This window comes from Carcharhinus amblyrhynchos, chromosome 1 (assembly GCF_965287045.1).
Source record: "Carcharhinus amblyrhynchos chromosome 1, sCarAmb.v2.hapA, whole genome shotgun sequence".
NCBI lineage: Eukaryota > Metazoa > Chordata > Chondrichthyes > Carcharhiniformes > Carcharhinidae > Carcharhinus > Carcharhinus amblyrhynchos.
This window is the reverse complement of record NC_137324.1, coordinates 89,610,201-89,627,698: the sequence shown is the minus strand read 5'-3', so window position 1 is coordinate 89,627,698 and position 17,498 is coordinate 89,610,201. Positions and strand designations below refer to the sequence as shown.

General features: G+C 42.6%; 1 protein-coding gene across 1 annotated transcript in view; it reads left to right on the top strand.

The window, feature by feature from the left end:
* Positions 1-17,498, top strand: part of nwd2 (NACHT and WD repeat domain containing 2) — a 124,775-nt gene that overhangs the window by 67,361 nt on the left and 39,916 nt on the right. Inside the window, exon 3 of the mRNA XM_080189059.1 lies at positions 8,576-8,692. Coding sequence (XP_080045185.1) covers positions 8,576-8,692 — 117 coding nt within the window. The remainder of the gene's footprint in view (positions 1-8,575; positions 8,693-17,498) is intronic.

Here is a 17,498-nt window from a genome sequence, read left to right as displayed (position 1 = left end):
CCTGAATTGTAGCTCCAGTGTACAGGAGGTTGAGAGTGGTGAGGTCATGAATAAGGTTTCAAGGTCGCAGGAGTGTACCGGCAGGCAGGAAGGTGATTTGAAGTGTGTCTACTTCAAAGCCAGGAGCATCCAGAATAAGGTGGTGAACTTGCAGCATCAGTTGATAGCTGGGACTTCAATACTGTGGCCATTTTGGAGACATGGATAGAGCAGGGGCAGGAATGGTTATTTTGGAAGGTTGCAGCTAATGTATTCAATATCTTCGCAGCCACTTCATTTAAGGCCCTTGAAGTCAGGCCTTCAGATCCTGAGCATTTTTCAGTGTTGAGTTCCATTAGTTTTCCTTGTACTTTTTTTAAGTGATAGCAATTTTTTTTAAATTCCTTTTGCCCCTTGATTTATTTTTATTCCTGGGATGCTTTCCATGTCTTCTATCATAAAGAAAGAAATAAAAGGCCTAGATTTCATTGAAACATGGAGACTCCCTCTGCTCCATAGCCAAGGTAGCCCCAGATCCAGAAGTCACACCCTCATCACCCTCCCCAGCCCCCTCCGTTTCCAACAGATTCTATTTTTTCCAGTAGGGGAAAAGGGGGCAAGATGTGGTCCACTTAAATGGGAAACCTGAACCCAGCAGGGACATTTGAACTTGGTCTTGTGTTTAGCTGTGACTCATATGTTTCTGTCATGCCAAATGGTTGGGGAACACAGATAGGAGATTCTGTGGGAACAAGAGAGAATTGCAGTTGGTTTGTTGCCTCCCAGGTGCCGGGGTCCATGATGTCTTGGATCGTATTTTCAGGATCCTTAAGGGGGAGGGGGACCAGCCCCAAGTCGTGGTCCACTTAGGCACCAAAGACATCGGTAGGAAAAGGATATAAGGCAGAAATTCAGGGAGTTAGGGTAGAAGCTTAGAGCTAGAACAAACAGAGTTATTATCTCTGGTTTGTTATCCATGCCATGTGCTAGCAAGGAAAGGAATAGGGAGAGAGAACAGTTGAACATGTGGCTACAGGGATGGTGCAGAAGGGAGGGATTCAGATACCTGGATAATTGGGGCTCATTCTGGGGTGGGTGGGACCTTTACAAATGGGATGGTCTATACCTGAACCAGAGGGGTACCAATATCCTGGGGGGGAAATTTGATAATGCTCTTCGGGAGGGTTTAAACTAATTCAGCAGGGGGATGGGAACCTGAATTGTAGCTCCAGTGTACAGGAGGTTGAGAGTGGTGAGGTCATGAATAAGGTTTCAAGGTCGCAGGAGTGTACCGGCAGGCAGGAAGGTGATTTGAAGTGTGTCTACTTCAAAGCCAGGAGCATCCGGAATAAGGTGGTGAACTTGCCGTGTTGGATTTGGTACTGGGTAATCAACCAGGCCAGGTGTTAGATTTGGAGATTGGTGAACACTTTGATGATAGTGACCACAGTTCAGTTACATTTACATTAGCGATGGAAAGGGATAGATATATACAGCAGGACAAGAGTTATACCTGGGGGAAAGTTGGTAGCTGGGACTTCAATATTGTGGCCATTTTGGAGACATGGATAGAGCAGGGGCAGGAATGGTTATTGCAGGTTCTGGAGTTTAGATGTTTCAGTAAGATCAGGGAAGGTGGTAACAGAGGGGGAGGTGTGGCATTGTTAGTCAGGGACAGTATTATGGTGGCAGAAAGGATGTTTGATGAGGACTCGTCTACTGAGCTAGTGTAGGCTGAGGTTAGAAACAGGAAAGGAGAGGTCACCCTGTTGGAAGTTTTCTGTAGGCCTCCAAAAAGTTCCAGAGATGTAAAGGAAAGGATTGCAAAGATAATTCTGGATAGTAGCAAAAGTAACAGGATAGTTGTTGTGAAGGATTTTAACTTTACAAATATTGACTGGAAAAGCTATAGTTTGAGTACTTTACATGGGTCAGTTTTTGTCCAATGTGTGCAGTATGTAGATAGGCCAACAAGAGGCGAGGCCGTGTTGGATTTGGTACTGGGTAATCAACCAGGCCAGGTGTTAGATTTGGAGGTAGGTGAACACTTTGATGATAGTGACCACAGTTCAGTTACATTTACATTAGCGATGGAAAGGGATAGATATATACAGCAGGACAAGAGTTATACCTGGGGGAAAGGGAATTATGATGCAATTAGGTGAGATTTAGGATGCTTAGGATGTGGAAGGAAACTGCAGGGGATGGGCACAGTTGAAATATGGAGCTTGTTCAAGGAACAGCTACAGCGTGTCCTTGATAAGTATGTACCTATCAGGCAGGGAGGAAGTGGCTGAGTGGGGGATCTGTGGTTTACTAAAGAAGTTAAATCGCTTGTGAAGAGGAAGAAGGAGATGTATGTAAAGATGAGACGTGAAGGCTCAGTTAGGGCACTTGAGAGTTACAAGTTAGCCAAAAGGACGTAAAGAGAGAGCTAAGAAGAGCCAAGAGGAACATGAGATGTCTTTGGCAAGTAGGATTATGGAAAACCCTATAGATATGTCAGGAATAAAAGAATGACTAGGGTAAGATTAGGGCCAGTCAAGGACAATAGTGGGAAGTTGTGCGTGGAGTCCAAAGAGATAGGAGAGGCGCTAAATGAATATTTTTTGTCAGTATTCACACAGGAAAAAGACAATGTTGTTGAGGTAAATACTGAGATACAGGCTATTAGACTAGACAGGATTGAGGTTCATAAGGAAGAGGTGTTAGCAATTCTGGAAAGTATGAAAATAGATAAGTCCCCTGGGCTGGATGGGATTTACCCTAGGATTCTCTGGGAGGCTAGGGAGGAGATTGCAGAGCCTTTGGTCTTGATCTTAAGGTCGTCATTGTCTACAGGAATAATGCCAGAAGATTGGAGGATAGAAAATGTTGTCCCCTTGTTCAAGAAGGGGAGTATAGACAACCCTAGTAATTATAGACTAGTGAGCCTTACTTCTTGGAAAGGATTATAAAAGATAGGATTTATGATCATCTAGAAAGAAATAATTTGATTAGGGATAGTCACATGGTTTTGTGAAGGGTAGGTCGTGCCTCACAAACCTTATTGAGTTCTTTGAGAAGGTGACCAAAGAGGTGGATAAGGGTAAAGCAGTTAATGTGAAGTACATGGATTTCAGTAAAGTGTTTGATAAGGTTCCCCACGGTAACTTATTGCAGAAAATATGGAGGCATGGGATTGAGGGTGATTTAGCGGTTTGGATCAGAAATTGGCTAGCTGCAAGAAGACAGAGGGTGGGGGTTGATGGGAATTGTTCATCCTGGAATTCAGTTACTAGTGGTGTACCACAAGGATCTGTTTTGGGGCCACTGCTGTTTGTCATTTTTATAAATGACCTAGATGACGGCATAGAAGGATGGGTTAGTAAATTTGTGGATGACACTAAAGTCAGTGGAGTTACAGACAGTGTGGAAGGATGTTGCAGCTTACAGAGGGACATAGATAAGCTGCAGAGCTGGGCTGAGAGGTGGCAAATGGAGTCTAATGCGGAAAAGTGTGAAGTGTTTCACTTTGGAAGGAGTAAGAGGAATACAGAGTGCTGGGCTAATGGTCAGTTACTTGGTAGTGTGGATGAGCAGAGGGATCTCAGTGTCCATGTGCATAGATCCCTGAAAGTTGGCACCCAGGTTGATAGGGCTGTTAAGAAGGCGCACGGCATGTTAGCTTTTATTGGTAGAGGGATTGAGTATAGGAGCCATGAGGTCATGTTACTGACGTACAAAACTCTGATGCGGCCACACTTGGAATATTGCATACAGTTCTCGTTGCCGCATTAGAGGAAGAATGTGGAAGCATTGGAAAGAGTGCAGAGGCAATTTACCAGGATGTTGCCTGGTATGGTGGGAAGGTCTTATGAGGAAAGGCTGAGGGACTTGAAGCTGTTTTCATTAGAGAAAAGAAGGTGAAGAGGTGGCTTAATAGAGGCGTATAAGATGATCAGAGGATTAGATAGGGTGGACAGTGAGAGCCTATTTCCTTGGATGGAGATGGCTAGCATGAGGGGTCATAGCTTTAAATTGAGGAGTGATAGATAGACAACAGATATCAGAGGTAGGTTCTTTACTCAGAGAGTAGTAAGGGCAAGGAATGCCCTGCCTGCAACAGTCGTGGACTCGCCAACATTAAGGGCATTTAAATGGTCATTGGATAAACATATGGATGATATTGGAATAGTGTAGGTTAGATGGGTTTTATATTGGTTTTCACAGGTCGGCGCAACATCGATGGCCGAAGGGCCTGTACTGCACTGTAATGTTCTATGTTTGATGTTCTAAATCTTTGGTGATAATGGAGTATTCAACAACAATTTATGTTTATATAGCACTTTTGACATAATGAAAATCGCAAGGTGCTTCACAGAAGTATTATAAAATAAAGTGTGACACTGAGTGACAAAAGGACCTGAGGCAGAAAAAAATGAGGGATACCAGCAAAAAGTTCATCCTCATTTAAACCTTGGCTGTTGTGCCATTGTAAATGCACAAGTTCTTTTATAATCAATTGGTGAAATTCAGCACAGATCAGTGGATGCATTTGCACTATTGTTTATTCATCTTTGTTGCCTGTTCTAAATTGTTTTGGGATCCAACTGTGAACAAATCTGGGTGCAGTGTAACATTTTCAGCCTATACCATGCTATTGTTGATTCTGTGTGAAATGATGGCTAATGCATTTTTCCATCAGGAAATAAATAGGACAAATAAGTGCACAGAAGTCTCAAATTGTGATGTTGAAAAATTCAACATCATCTTAAATTTATTAAATGGTTAATGTCTTCATATTGGTATCTGATGGTGTAAGCTTTCACCTTCAGTGACTGGGTGCTGACCTGTCAGAGTAGATTGCCCGCCCATTTTTGGGGCAATTATCCAAGTGCTTCACTTTTCCCTCATAAATTATCCCGTTTTTTCAGTCCATCTAATTGTAGGTTTGCTTTGAGCCTTGTCTCAGCAGGAATGCTGAGGCAAAATGAATACCCACTCGTGTGGCTCTCGAGATGGGGTTGTGGGAACATGTTAATCCAAGCTAAGAGTGACTTGTCCTTGGGCTCCTATTAACTTTAAACATATCCTTTAGCCACCTGCAGCCAATGACTTACCCTCAATCAAGAATGTTGGGAACTGCTATCTATACAGGGGACCTGAACTAAACAGCTTCTTTTCATTATATCAGTTAATGTGCGTTGGTGCAGAAAAGCAAATTGGGCATCAGTGTGGAAAAACAATTTTCATCACAGTGTGTTTTCTTATTAAACTGATACTGTCATGAAATGTGTGCTTCCATAATGATGTGTGAAGTGGGGTTTGAATTTCACAGTATCTTGGGCACATTGAACTGGAGCACCATGCACTGTGTTGCTATTCCATTCAGTTCACTAAGCAGCCCTTCAGTGCTGCTGACTCCAAGTTATTGCATTCACCGCCTGCAGGTTTCAAGGTCTTTAATATGGCCCCTTGGAGGTCAAGGTTGGCAATTGAACAGCAGAAGGATGGGCTTTAGGGTGTTTGCGAATTGTGTAATGAGCAGGATATAATCACACTTGCTGCAATCATCAACAGTTCAAGATCCTCCTTATTTAATCTTTGCTGTTTCGCAGCCTTTCACAGTTCCTTGTCATTTGGCAGCAACAACAGATATTTAGGCCAAGTACCAGAATGTGAGATTTTAATATTACTTCTGGTATGCCAGACTCACCAGGTTCAGATTTAACCCCACCGAGTCTCAAGTTCAGCACACAGAGACCTTGCAGTTCCAAGTGTGGTGTGGCCAGCTGCTTCAGCACTATCCCAACACAAAGGTGTTATTCACCTCAATAATTCTCACTTGGAGATAACCGCACACTCATTTAGCTGTATGAAATAGTGTGATTGTGCTCAGTTATTGTGAACATCAGAAATTAAAACTCCTCCATCACAACCAATCAGCTAACTTTTGACAGTGGATTTTACTACTGAGCAAATGGTCCCTAACACAGCGCATTGGTCTGGGCAAACAGTTTGTTGTTGAACACTGGCAGAAAAGATGTTTGAGAGGACATTTGTAGTTCATAGAGGAGAATTAAAGAAATGAATTGTATTTATTTTGCATCATATCACGTGGAAATGTCTCAGAGCTTCAGACAAACGGTGATCATTGTTAATGTTGAGAGGAAGGTTTTATGGAATGGAACAATTTGTGAAAGGGAAGGCAGAAATGTTATTCCGTGTATATAATGTAATGCCCTAATTATGTTTGGGGTTGTGGATTTTAACAAAAGAAAAAATGTGGTTTGCACATGTAGACTCAAACCAATAAAAACAGATTTATTCTAGGAGCTCTTGCCTGTACAGAGTACAAACTGAAAGTAAAACAGCTGCATGTGCAACACCCTAATGACATCACCATCAAATCATCTGATCAGCTTTTCAAGAATGTGCAACCAATATATAACTCTATCGAAGCGCACTTCTGATATTTATTGTAATTGGTCCATGGATCTCCCATTAACTCCATTCACCTCACCCTGCAGAATCCAAAACCTTTTCAAAGAACAAAGAGCATTACAGCATAGGAACAGGCCTTTCGGCCCTCCAAGCCTGCACCGACCATGCTGCCTGACTTACCTAAAACCCCCTACCCTTCTGGGGACCAGATCTCTCTATTCCTATCCTATTCATGTACTTGTCAAGACACCCTTTAAAAGTCACTACTGTATCCGCTTCTACTACCTCCCCTGGCAACGGGTCCTAGCACCCACTGCTCTCTTTGTAAAACATCTGCCACGTACATCTCCTTTAAACCTTGCCCCTAGCACCTTAAACCTATGGCCCCTAGTAATTGACTCTTCTACCTTGGCAAAAAGCTTCTGACTATCCACTCTGTCCATGCCTCTCATAATCTTATAGACTTCTATCAGGTCTCCCCTCAACCTCCATTGCTCCAATGAGAACAAACCAAGTTTCTCCAATCTCTCCTCATAGCTAATGCCCTCCATACTAGGCAACACCCAGGTAAATCTTTTCTGTACTCTCTCCAGAACCTCTACATCCTTCTGGTAGTGTGGCAACCAGAATTGAACACTATATTCCAAGTGCGGCCTAACTAATGTTCTATAAAGCTGCAACATGACTTGCCAATTTTTAAACTCAACGCCTCAACTGATGAAGGCAAGCATGCTGTATGCCTTCTTGGCTACCTTCTCCAACTCCACTTTCAATGACCTATATACCTGTACTCCCAGATCCCTTTGCCTATCAATAGTCTGAAGGATTCTGCCATTTACTATATATTTCCGATCTGTATTAGATATTCCAAAATCCATTGCTTCACATTTGTCCGGATTAAATTCCATCTGCCATCTCTCCTCCCAAGACTCTAACTGATCTATATCCTGCTAAATGTCTCAGTTTCCTGAGACATTTCCTATAGCTGAAGACAAACATAATTTTTATACAAATATAATTAAACAGTGAAATCATGTCATCGTTCCAGTCAAATGTGAAGATAATTAAGAATTTTGTGCAACCTTAATGTACCACATCAAGCCTCCCGACTGGCCTCTAAAATATAGCCTCCCCACTCACTGGAGTGTGCCAGGCAGATCCATCCCATATCCTTAAACTCAGCTGAAGGCCAGCATCCATAATTTTTGTAAAAATAATAACTGATGAATTATCACCATACCAGCTTTCTCCCTCTCCAGTTGCATCAGGTGGATTTTATAGGATTACCCATACCACCACAGACCCCCAAACCCCAGCCACAACCAAAAACACAATGGAGGCAGCCTTCGTTTCTGCCCTATCTGGAAGGAAGTCCCACTCTGGAGAGTTGCCAGTCAGACTGGCTGGCAGCCTGATGGACCCTGCAGTGCCACGATTGAGTAATGGTCATGGCTGGACTACTTACAGCCATCAGTGAACATGTGTCATGGAATGCTGGACTTCAACTGAGTTTTAGGATATGGGATGGATCTGCCTGGCACACTCCAGTGGAGTGGGAGGCTGTGTTTTAGAGGCCAGTGGGGAGACTTAGGAGGGATACACAATCCTTGGAGGGTGGAGGCCTCTGATGGGTACAGGGGTTACCCCCGTACCAGGCAGCAACTCCTGCAGTGAAAGTGTGCCATGCTTTTGCCTTCCTCTGCTGCAATTATTACAGCAGCAAAGGTAGAATGAGGCCCTCAATTGGCCACTAATTTGCTACTTATGGGCCCCAAAAGACCCCAGGGCAGGTAGGTTGTCTGATACTTTACAACCCACCATAATATGAGTGACATCAGAGTGGGCGAGAGGCAGTAGCCAGGCCATCCCAGCTTCAAATAGGCTAGCGGGGAACTGTAAAATTCACCACTATGTTACTTTATACTTCTGCATTTAGAATTGAAATTAGACGCAAACCATTATTTGCACAACCAGAATTGTTGAAGTATGCATTAGGCTATGGACTTCAGGTTTTTCCAATTTTTTCAATACCAATTCTCTTTGTCTTCTTATAATCACCAAGCTCCCAGATATCTTTCCTCACTGAATTGATTTTGCTTCACTGAGCTACCACATATTTTAGGTCTTTTAAACAAATGTGATAACTGCTATTTGTACACTTAAATTACAGGTGATAGATGTTTACTGGGGACTGGATCCAGAAGAATGGGATAGCCCAGAGCTGCACAGAATTCGGATGAGCCTTTTAGAAGATTGCCTGAAAACATCTGCTGGTCCATGTTTTGTTGTGGGTATATAACTATTTACTTAGAGCCCTAGAAATTCTGTGTGCGCTTCACGGCCTGGAATTATTTTCAGTGATGATATGCTTAATCTTCTATCTCCACTTTGATGTACAACATTATCTCCAAAAGAGAGACAATTTGAAAGTTTTCATCTTGCACTCATCTGGCAAACACAAAAAAAACAAATTTCAAATGATCACTTTTAGGTAAAGGAAAAGTCACCATAGTCCCAGATAATGATAATCTGCTCTCCCTTTGAGAGAGAGCTGACTGGTGGTAATTTAACCTGAGGATCACCACACCTCAGGTGAGGAGCAAGGTTGAGAAGGCAGGGCCTACATGAATAATCTCAGCTAGTACAGGAATTGAACCCACACAGTTGGCGTCACTCTGTATCACTGAGCAGCCAACTGAGCTGACCAACTGCCCAATTTATATTACAGAAGAAAAGGGTGCAGATTGGTTGACAAGTCAACTTGATTGGCTAAGGCAATGCTAAGGAGAAATCATCTGGGAACAATAGGCTTGCCAAACCCCTGGGTAATTCAACAATGTTGAGCAATTTTCTTTGCAGAGAACGGATCCTTGTGTTTGAACGTGTCACTTCTTGCAACCATAAAGTAGCCACATTACAAGCTCAACTAATTACCTTAAGTTGGTTGTTGTTTTAACTATTAATAAATGTTGCCCAAACACAGAATGGCATCTAACAGCAGACATTCTGTTCTAAACATTAATTTGGACGCTCAAGCTGAAGGCAAGGTCTTGTACCTTGGGTGAACCACAAGGCCTCCCATATAGTGGAGGGTTTGCTGGAAATTTGTTAGTGGATTGACAGACAAGGAAAACCCATGGGTTGTGCGCCTATGAGTTTCCAGGAAGCCACTTATTGCATGTTGGATTCCAGTGCTAGTTTGTTGTATTCATCGAGGTCTGATCAGTGACACACCATCACTGTAGCTTACAAATATTATTGCACTTGCCCTAAAATGATCGGACTCCCTGGAATCGAATATTTTTGCTCACCGTTTTTTTTCCTTATTAAGTTGGTATTTTCAGTGGCAGAATGGCTGGTATTGGGAAAATTTCAGCTTGGAATGAACAGATGGAGTCCTAGATTTTCCTCCTCAAGGTGTGTCACAGAGTCAGGAAAATTCCAGGCTCTGCCCGCCCACCTTCGGGAAAGTCCTCACAAAGACGGGATCTTCATTGCAGGCGGCTGGGTGCAACTGAGTCTAATCAGCCAACCTGGGAAGAAACATTCAAAATAAAATGGATGAATTAGTTGCACAAATAGATGTAAAGGAGTATAATATAGTTGGGATTATGGAGACATGGTCCAAGGTGACCAAGGATGGGAACCAAGTATTGAGGGTTATTCAGTGTTTAGGAAAGAAAGACAGAAAGAAAAAGATGGTAGAGTTGCATTGTTGGTTAAAGAAGATATTGGTACAATATTGAGGAAAGATATGAGCACATGATGTGGAATCTGTATGGTTCAATTCATGGGTTGAGTTAAGAAACACAAAGAGGCAAAAATCATTTGTGGGGGTGGTATACAGACGACCAAACTGTTGTGGTAATGTTCGGAATAGCATTAGAAAGAAAATCAGAGATTGTGATAAATGAACATCTGTGATGATGGGTGACTTCAATCTTTATAAAGATTGGATGAATCAAATTAATCACAGTACAACAGAGGTTGAATTTCTGGAGTGTATATGGGATGGTTTTCTGAACCAATAGATTGAGGAACCAACAAGGGAGCAGGCCATCTTGGACTGGGTGTTGTGGAATGAGAAAGGATTAGTTGGCAATCTAGTTGAGAGGACCCTTGGGGATGAGTGACATTAATATGATAGAATTCTTTATCAAGATGGATAATGAGGTAGTTGATTCTGAGACTAGAGTCCTGAATTTGAGTAAAGGTAGCTATGATGGTATGATACGTCAGTTGGCTATGATGGACTGGGAAACATTATTGAAAAGAAAGACAATGGACAGGCAATGGCAGACATTCAAGGAATGAATAGATGAACTCCAGAAGTTGTTCATTCCTGTTTGACACAAGAGTGGTAAGGGAACTGTGGCCAAATCATGGCTTACAAGGGAAATTAGAGATAGTATCAGATTCAAAGAAGAAGCATACAAACTGGCAAGACAAGGCAATGGACCGAGTATTGGGAGCAGTTAAAAATTCAGCAAAGATGAACCAAGGATTGATTAAGATTGATTAAGAAAATAGTGCATGGAAGTCAGCTAGCAGGGAACATAAAAACTGACTGTAGAAGTTTCTACAGAAATGTAGAGAGAAAAAAATTGACAGAAACTAATGTAGGTCCCTTATAGTCAGAAACAGTGAATTCATAAGAGGAACAAAGAAATGGCTGAGGAACTAAATTTGAACTTTGCTTCTGTCTTCACAAAGAATACATGAATAATGTACCCAAAGTTCTGAGAGAAACAAGTTTTACTGAACAACTGAAGGAAATCAGCTTTCATAGAGAAATAGTTTTAGGGAAATTGATGGGATTGGAGATGGATGATCTCCAGGGCCTAATCATCTTTATCCTCGAGTACTTAAGGAAGTAGCCCTGGAAATAATAGATCCATTGGTGATCATTTTCCAAAATTCTTTGGACTCTGGAATGGTCCTACAGACAAGAGATTAGCTCATATAATTCTGTTATTCAAAAAGGGAGGTAAGGAGAAAGCAGGGAACTAAAGGCCAGTGAGTCTAAGATAAAAGCAAAACACTGCCAATGCTGGAATCTGACACAGAAAGTGCTGGAAACTCTCAGCAGGTCTGACAGCATCTATGGAGAGAAAATAAAGCCAATGTTTCGAGTCTAGATGACCCTGCGTCAGAGCTGACGAAGCTTGACTCACCTGATGAAGGAACAGCGCTCTGAAAGTCCATGAGTCTAAATAAACCCGTTGGACTTTAACCTGGTGTTGTGAGACTTCTTATTAATGATTTGGAAAAGGGAACAAAAATGTATGATCTCCAAATTTGAAGATGACACAAAGTTGGTTGGGAGGATGACTGTGAGGAGGATGCAGAGATGTTTCAGTGTGATTTGGACAGCTGGAGTAAGTGGGCAGATGCAGAATAATATGGATAAATGGGAGGTTTTCCAACTCAGTACCAAAAATAGGAAGGCAGGTTACTATTTGAATCAGTATAAATTGAGAGAGGTGGGTACTCAGCAAGATCTTGGTGTCCTTATGCATCAGTCGCTGAAAGTAAGCACGCAGCCACAGCAGGCAGTAAAGTAAGTTGGCCTTCATAGCGAGAGGATTTGAGTATAGGGATAGGGATGTTTTACTGCAATTGTATAGGGCATTGGTGAGGCCGCACCTGGAGTATTGTGTGCAGTTTTGGTGTCTTTATCTGAGGAAGGATGCCCTTGCTATAGAGGGAGAACAGCGAAAGTTTACCAGGCTGATTCCTGGGGTGGTAGGTTTGTCATATGAGGAGAGGCTAAGTCAGTTAGGATTAGATTAATTGGAGTTTAGAAAAGTGGAAGTGGATCTCATAGAAACTTATAAAATTTGAACAGGACTAGACATGATTAATTCAGAGGGAATGTTCCCAATGGCGGGGGTGTCCAGAACTAGGAGTCATTGTTTCAGGATAAAGGGTAAACTTGTTATGACTGGGAATGGTGAATGTGTGGAATTCATGACCACTGAAAGTAGCTGAGGCCAAAATGTTGCCTGATTTCATGAATAAATTAGATATAGCTCTTGGGGCTAAAAGGATCAAGGGATATGAGGGGAAGGCAGGATCAGGGTATTGAATTTGATCATAATAAATGGTGGAACAAACTCGAAGGGCCGAATGGCCCACTCCTGCTTACGTATGTTTCTATAGATGCGCAGAGGCTGTCTCAGGGAATGCTGAGTGCCAAGGTGGGCTGATTAAAAGGACCGTCTCAATGGCATGGGACAGTGAAAATGAAAACGCCAAAGAGGGCAATCTTACCAGCTCATTCTGCTGGTCAATCAGCGAGATGAGCCAGTAAGGTCAGGCGAGAGGTGCAACATTGGCCTCGCATCCGGTTTCTTGCCGATCGCGATGTTACTGGCCCAGTTTTGCCAGTGAAATAGGCTTTAACTGACCCTTGAAGTCAGTTAAATATAATTGGTGAGTCCCAGACTCACTTGCCCAGGCTCACTTGCACTGACCTGTTCAACGGTCGAGGTCCTCATTGGGATGGATCATATATGGCCCCACTGACAGCAAGGCGGGGGAGATATGTGTAGGGAGGAAATGGGAGGTACTCTGCAGCAGAGGGACCAGGATGATGGCGATCGGAGGAGGGTTCATAGAATCATATAACTTTACAGTGCAGAAAGAGGCCCTTCGGCCCATCGAGTCTGCACCAAACACAATCCCACCTGGGCCCTACCCCCCTATCCCTACATATTTTACCCACTAATCCCTCTAACCTACGCAACCCAGGACACTAAGGGGCAATTTTAGCATGGCCAATCAACCTAACTCGCACATCTTTAGACTGTGGGAGGAAACCGGAGTACCCAGAGGAAACCCACACGGTAGAATGTACAGACTCCACACAGACAGTGACCTGAGCCAGGAATCAAACCTAGGTCCCTGGAGCTGTGAAGCAGCAGTGCTAACCACTGTGCTACCGTGCCACCCAAAGGTTGGAGGCGGTGTTAGCCGGAGTACCAAATGGGGATGTGGGGATCAGCCAGGATGGCCATTGGGATGGTGGGGACCAGTCGTGGCGGTAATTGAGGGGGGTGGGGGTGGAGTTCGGGGGGGTCACTGAGAGGTGAAGTCTGCGGTGGGGGCATCAGTGGGGGGAATGGAGGGGGTGATGTATAGTGCAGGGGAGGTGGAGTGGGTGGAAGTGATAGATCTCTCACTTGTGCACAGTGCACTGGGAGATCAGGGCGCCTGCACACTTGGGCTCTTTTTTATCCTAAGTGCCATACAACTGCGTCTGGAAGCTCGGCCAAAAAATGGACGCAATTCTGTTATGTTTTCATGCTTGTTTGGCACTTAGAATTTTTTGGTAAGAGCATCCCGAAAGTCTCCTCCACCACCCCTAAAGTCTCCTCCACCCTACAAACACACTCCATGCCACCTCCCATATCCTCTCATGCCCCCAAGCTATGCTCTGCCCTACACCATCATGCCCCAATGCCAAACTTTGGCACTTCCACACCCATCATTTATCATTTAATCCAAAATGGAGGCAGTTCTGTAATGTTTTGAATAGAATAGCATTGTAGTGATTAGTGCCCAGAAGAGGTGTTTATATGAAAACTGTCATTAATATAGTTTCTTTCCCGTCTAAGAAAAACGGGAATAATCTGAGAAGCTTCCTTAAGTTTAAGTTTATTCATTAGTGTCACAAATAGGCTTACATTGACGTTGCAATGAAGTTATAGAGTCATAGAGGTTTACAGCATGGAAACAGGCCCTTCAGCCCAACTTGTCCATGCTGCCCTTCTTTTTAAACCCTGAAGCTAGTCCCAATTGCCCACATTTGGCCCATATCCCTCGATACCCATCTTACCATGTAACTATCTAAATGCTTTTTAAAGACAAAATTGTACCCGCCTCTACTACTCCCTCTGGCAGCTTGTTCGAGACACTCACCACCCTCTGTGTGAAAAAATTGCTCCTCTGGACACTTTGTCTCTCTCCCCTCTCAACTTAAACCTATGCCTTCTAGTTTTAGACTCCCCTACCTTTGGGAAAAGATATTGCCTATCTAGCTGATCTATGCTCCACATTAATTTATAGACTTCTATAAGATCACACCTCAGGCTTCTATGCTCCAAAGAAAAAAGTCCCAGTCTTTCCAGCTTATCCTTATAATTTAATCCAACAAGTCTCAGTAGCATCCTTATAAATCTTTTCTGCATTCTTTCTAGTTTAATAATATCCTTTCTATAATAGGGTGACCAGAACTGTACACAATATTCCAAGTGTGGCCTCACCAATGTCTTGTACAACTTCAATAAGACATCCCAACTCCTGTATTCAATGTTCTGACCAATGAAACCAAGCATGGTTTCCAAACCTTCTTCACCACTCTGTCCACCTGTGACTCCACTTTCAAGGAGTTATGAACATGTACTCCTAGATTTCTTTGTTCTGTACCTCTCTCCAACACCCTACCATTGACTGAGTAAGTCCTGCCCCGATTCAGTCTACCAAAATGCATCACCTCGCATTTATCTAAATTAAACTCTGCCATTCGTCAGCCCACTGGCCCAACTGATCAAGATCCCACTGTTAAGTTACTGTCAAAGTCCCCATACATTGCTCCTGCTTATTTCCCTACCTCACTTTTCTCAGCTATGGTAATGTAATAGTGTTTACATGGACACTCCCTCTGCGTTAATTATATTGTTAGGGCGTTCAGCACTGTAAGGGTTAATGTGGGACTGGGAAAATTGTACCGTCCACATGCTGTAGATAGTCATATGAGAGTAGTAGATTGTACTGGTGAATCTGGTAGTAGATAGCATCATGATAGTACCCGGTCAGAACTGTTTATATGTCTATAGTTATGTGTTATTGATAAACAGCTATTATACAACCATACAAGCCTCCAGACCTCTTCCTAAGTCAATATTAAACCTCACAGCATTAATTACATCTTGCGTCAGTGGACACAACTCCTCAGTGGCTGGTCTGCTGAATCAGATTATTATTGGAACATGACAGGGATAACTTTCACCTTCAATGCCTCCTGGTGAACATGAAGCTCAGGATCTGCAGCACAGAAGAACAGTCAACCCGACTGTTTAAAGAAAAGATTCTTAAAAGCCTATGAGTGATTATATATCTTTGATTTTGAATTAGGGCTGAGATTTAGGCCATCCCTTCAAGCCAAATTTCAGTTTCTACACAAGATTTCACTTCATGCATGATGAAAGATGGTAAGATGTCACAGTCTGAGTTTCTCCCCGTCCAAGATCAGCACTACCGTCATATAGCATCCAATGCTACAATTTGGCTTGCTTAGGTTTGTTAGACATTTGAACAATTTCAGGCATTCTGGCTGATATATCTTAAACTATTTAATCTTTACTGGAATTTCACCAAACAGAACAAAGATCATAAATAATCACATTGGACTTCCCTGACTGAACAATTGGCCTTCATTGATCCCTGCTTTGTACATCTAGTTTGATGGATGGTGCTCTCTAGCTCCTGGAGATTCTCATTACACTCTACATAAATAATTGCATTTCACCAGCCTCTGCAGGCACTTCAATCTACAGTTTTCACATTGCAGCAGAAAATGGCATTGGTTCGGTCAGATGCAGTGCATCAGGTCTGGTTAGACTGCCATCCAGTGGAATGCTTATAGAATGCAGTGCTTTATTACAGATCAGGCCAATTCATGGATTGTAGTTTTCCATAAACATTGGATTTGCAGAATCTGATGTTGAAAACAAATCCCAGAATATCCCATAATCCTTTGCATAATAGAAACAGGTTTTGAATTATTAAGCCACTGAAACAAGTGGGCCTTGTTATGTCTGAATCATACAATGCAATCACCCAGATTTTTTTTTAAATCCCTAATTCCACACAATAATTGAACTTGAATATTGAGTTGCCATGAATTAGTGACCCCACTCAATGGGTATCAGTTAGCAATAAATACTATGCTCAAGATACAATAAGGTGCCACATACTTGAAGAACTTGAGAAACTTCCATCATTTAGATAATTGCTTACTGATTTTTACGCAATCCTGGACAGAATTATTTTCATTCAGCTTGGAAGGTAGTACTTAGTACAATGAAAATAATTGTAAATAAGTGTATTGGGCTGACTGTGTTAGTTCAGATAACTGGATCTTCCTTGGCTCCAAGTTGACTGCAGGAAGTGGAGGGAAAGTGATTCTTTTGCTATCCCCAGATCATTGAAAGTAACCAGACACAGCGAGAGAGAGAGAGCAAAGCAAATAGAACATCATAAAGCTCTGAAACAGAAAATGCTGGGGAAGCTCAGGGCTGACAGCATCAGAGAAAGAATGGAGCCAATGTTTCAAGTCTGGTAACTGTCCTGACTCGAAGCATTGGCTTTATGGCATCTCCACATCATGGCGACCATTGACACCGCAAACTGTTGGCTCCAAGTGGAGAGGATCTCCAAGAAGATGGCATCTCCACATTTATTCTGTCTTACAGATGCTGTCAGACCTACTGAGTTTTTCCAGTATTTCTGGTTTTGTTTCAGATTCCAGCATTCACAGTAATTTGCCTTTATTATAAAGCTCTGGTTAGGCCACAGCAAGAGTATTGCATCCAGTTTTGGTCACCACACTTCAGGAAGGATATGAGGTTCCTTGAAAGAGGACAGTGGTCATCGACCTAAATGGCTCTAGGGATGAGGGATTTTATCACCAAGATGAGGTTGGAGAAGCTGGTTTTGCTTTTTAGAGCAAACAAGATTGAGGAAAGATTTTCTGGATAAAACAAGGTTATGTTAGGTTTGATGAGGTAGACATAAAAACTCTGTTCCCATTAGTTGATGATAAAAGGACGTGGGACAAAGATATAAAGTTTCAGGAGAGAGATACATAGAGGCCATAAAACCATAGAACCTCTACAGTGCGGAAAGAGGTCATTCGGCCCATCAAGTCTGCACTGAATCTCCGAAACAGCATCCTACCTAGGCTCTTTCCTCTGCCCTATCACTGTCACCCTGACTATTTACTATAGCTAATCCATCTAACCTTCATATCTTTGGAATGTGAGGTTATACCTTTTCATGCAGCAAGTGGTAATGGTCTGGAACTCGCA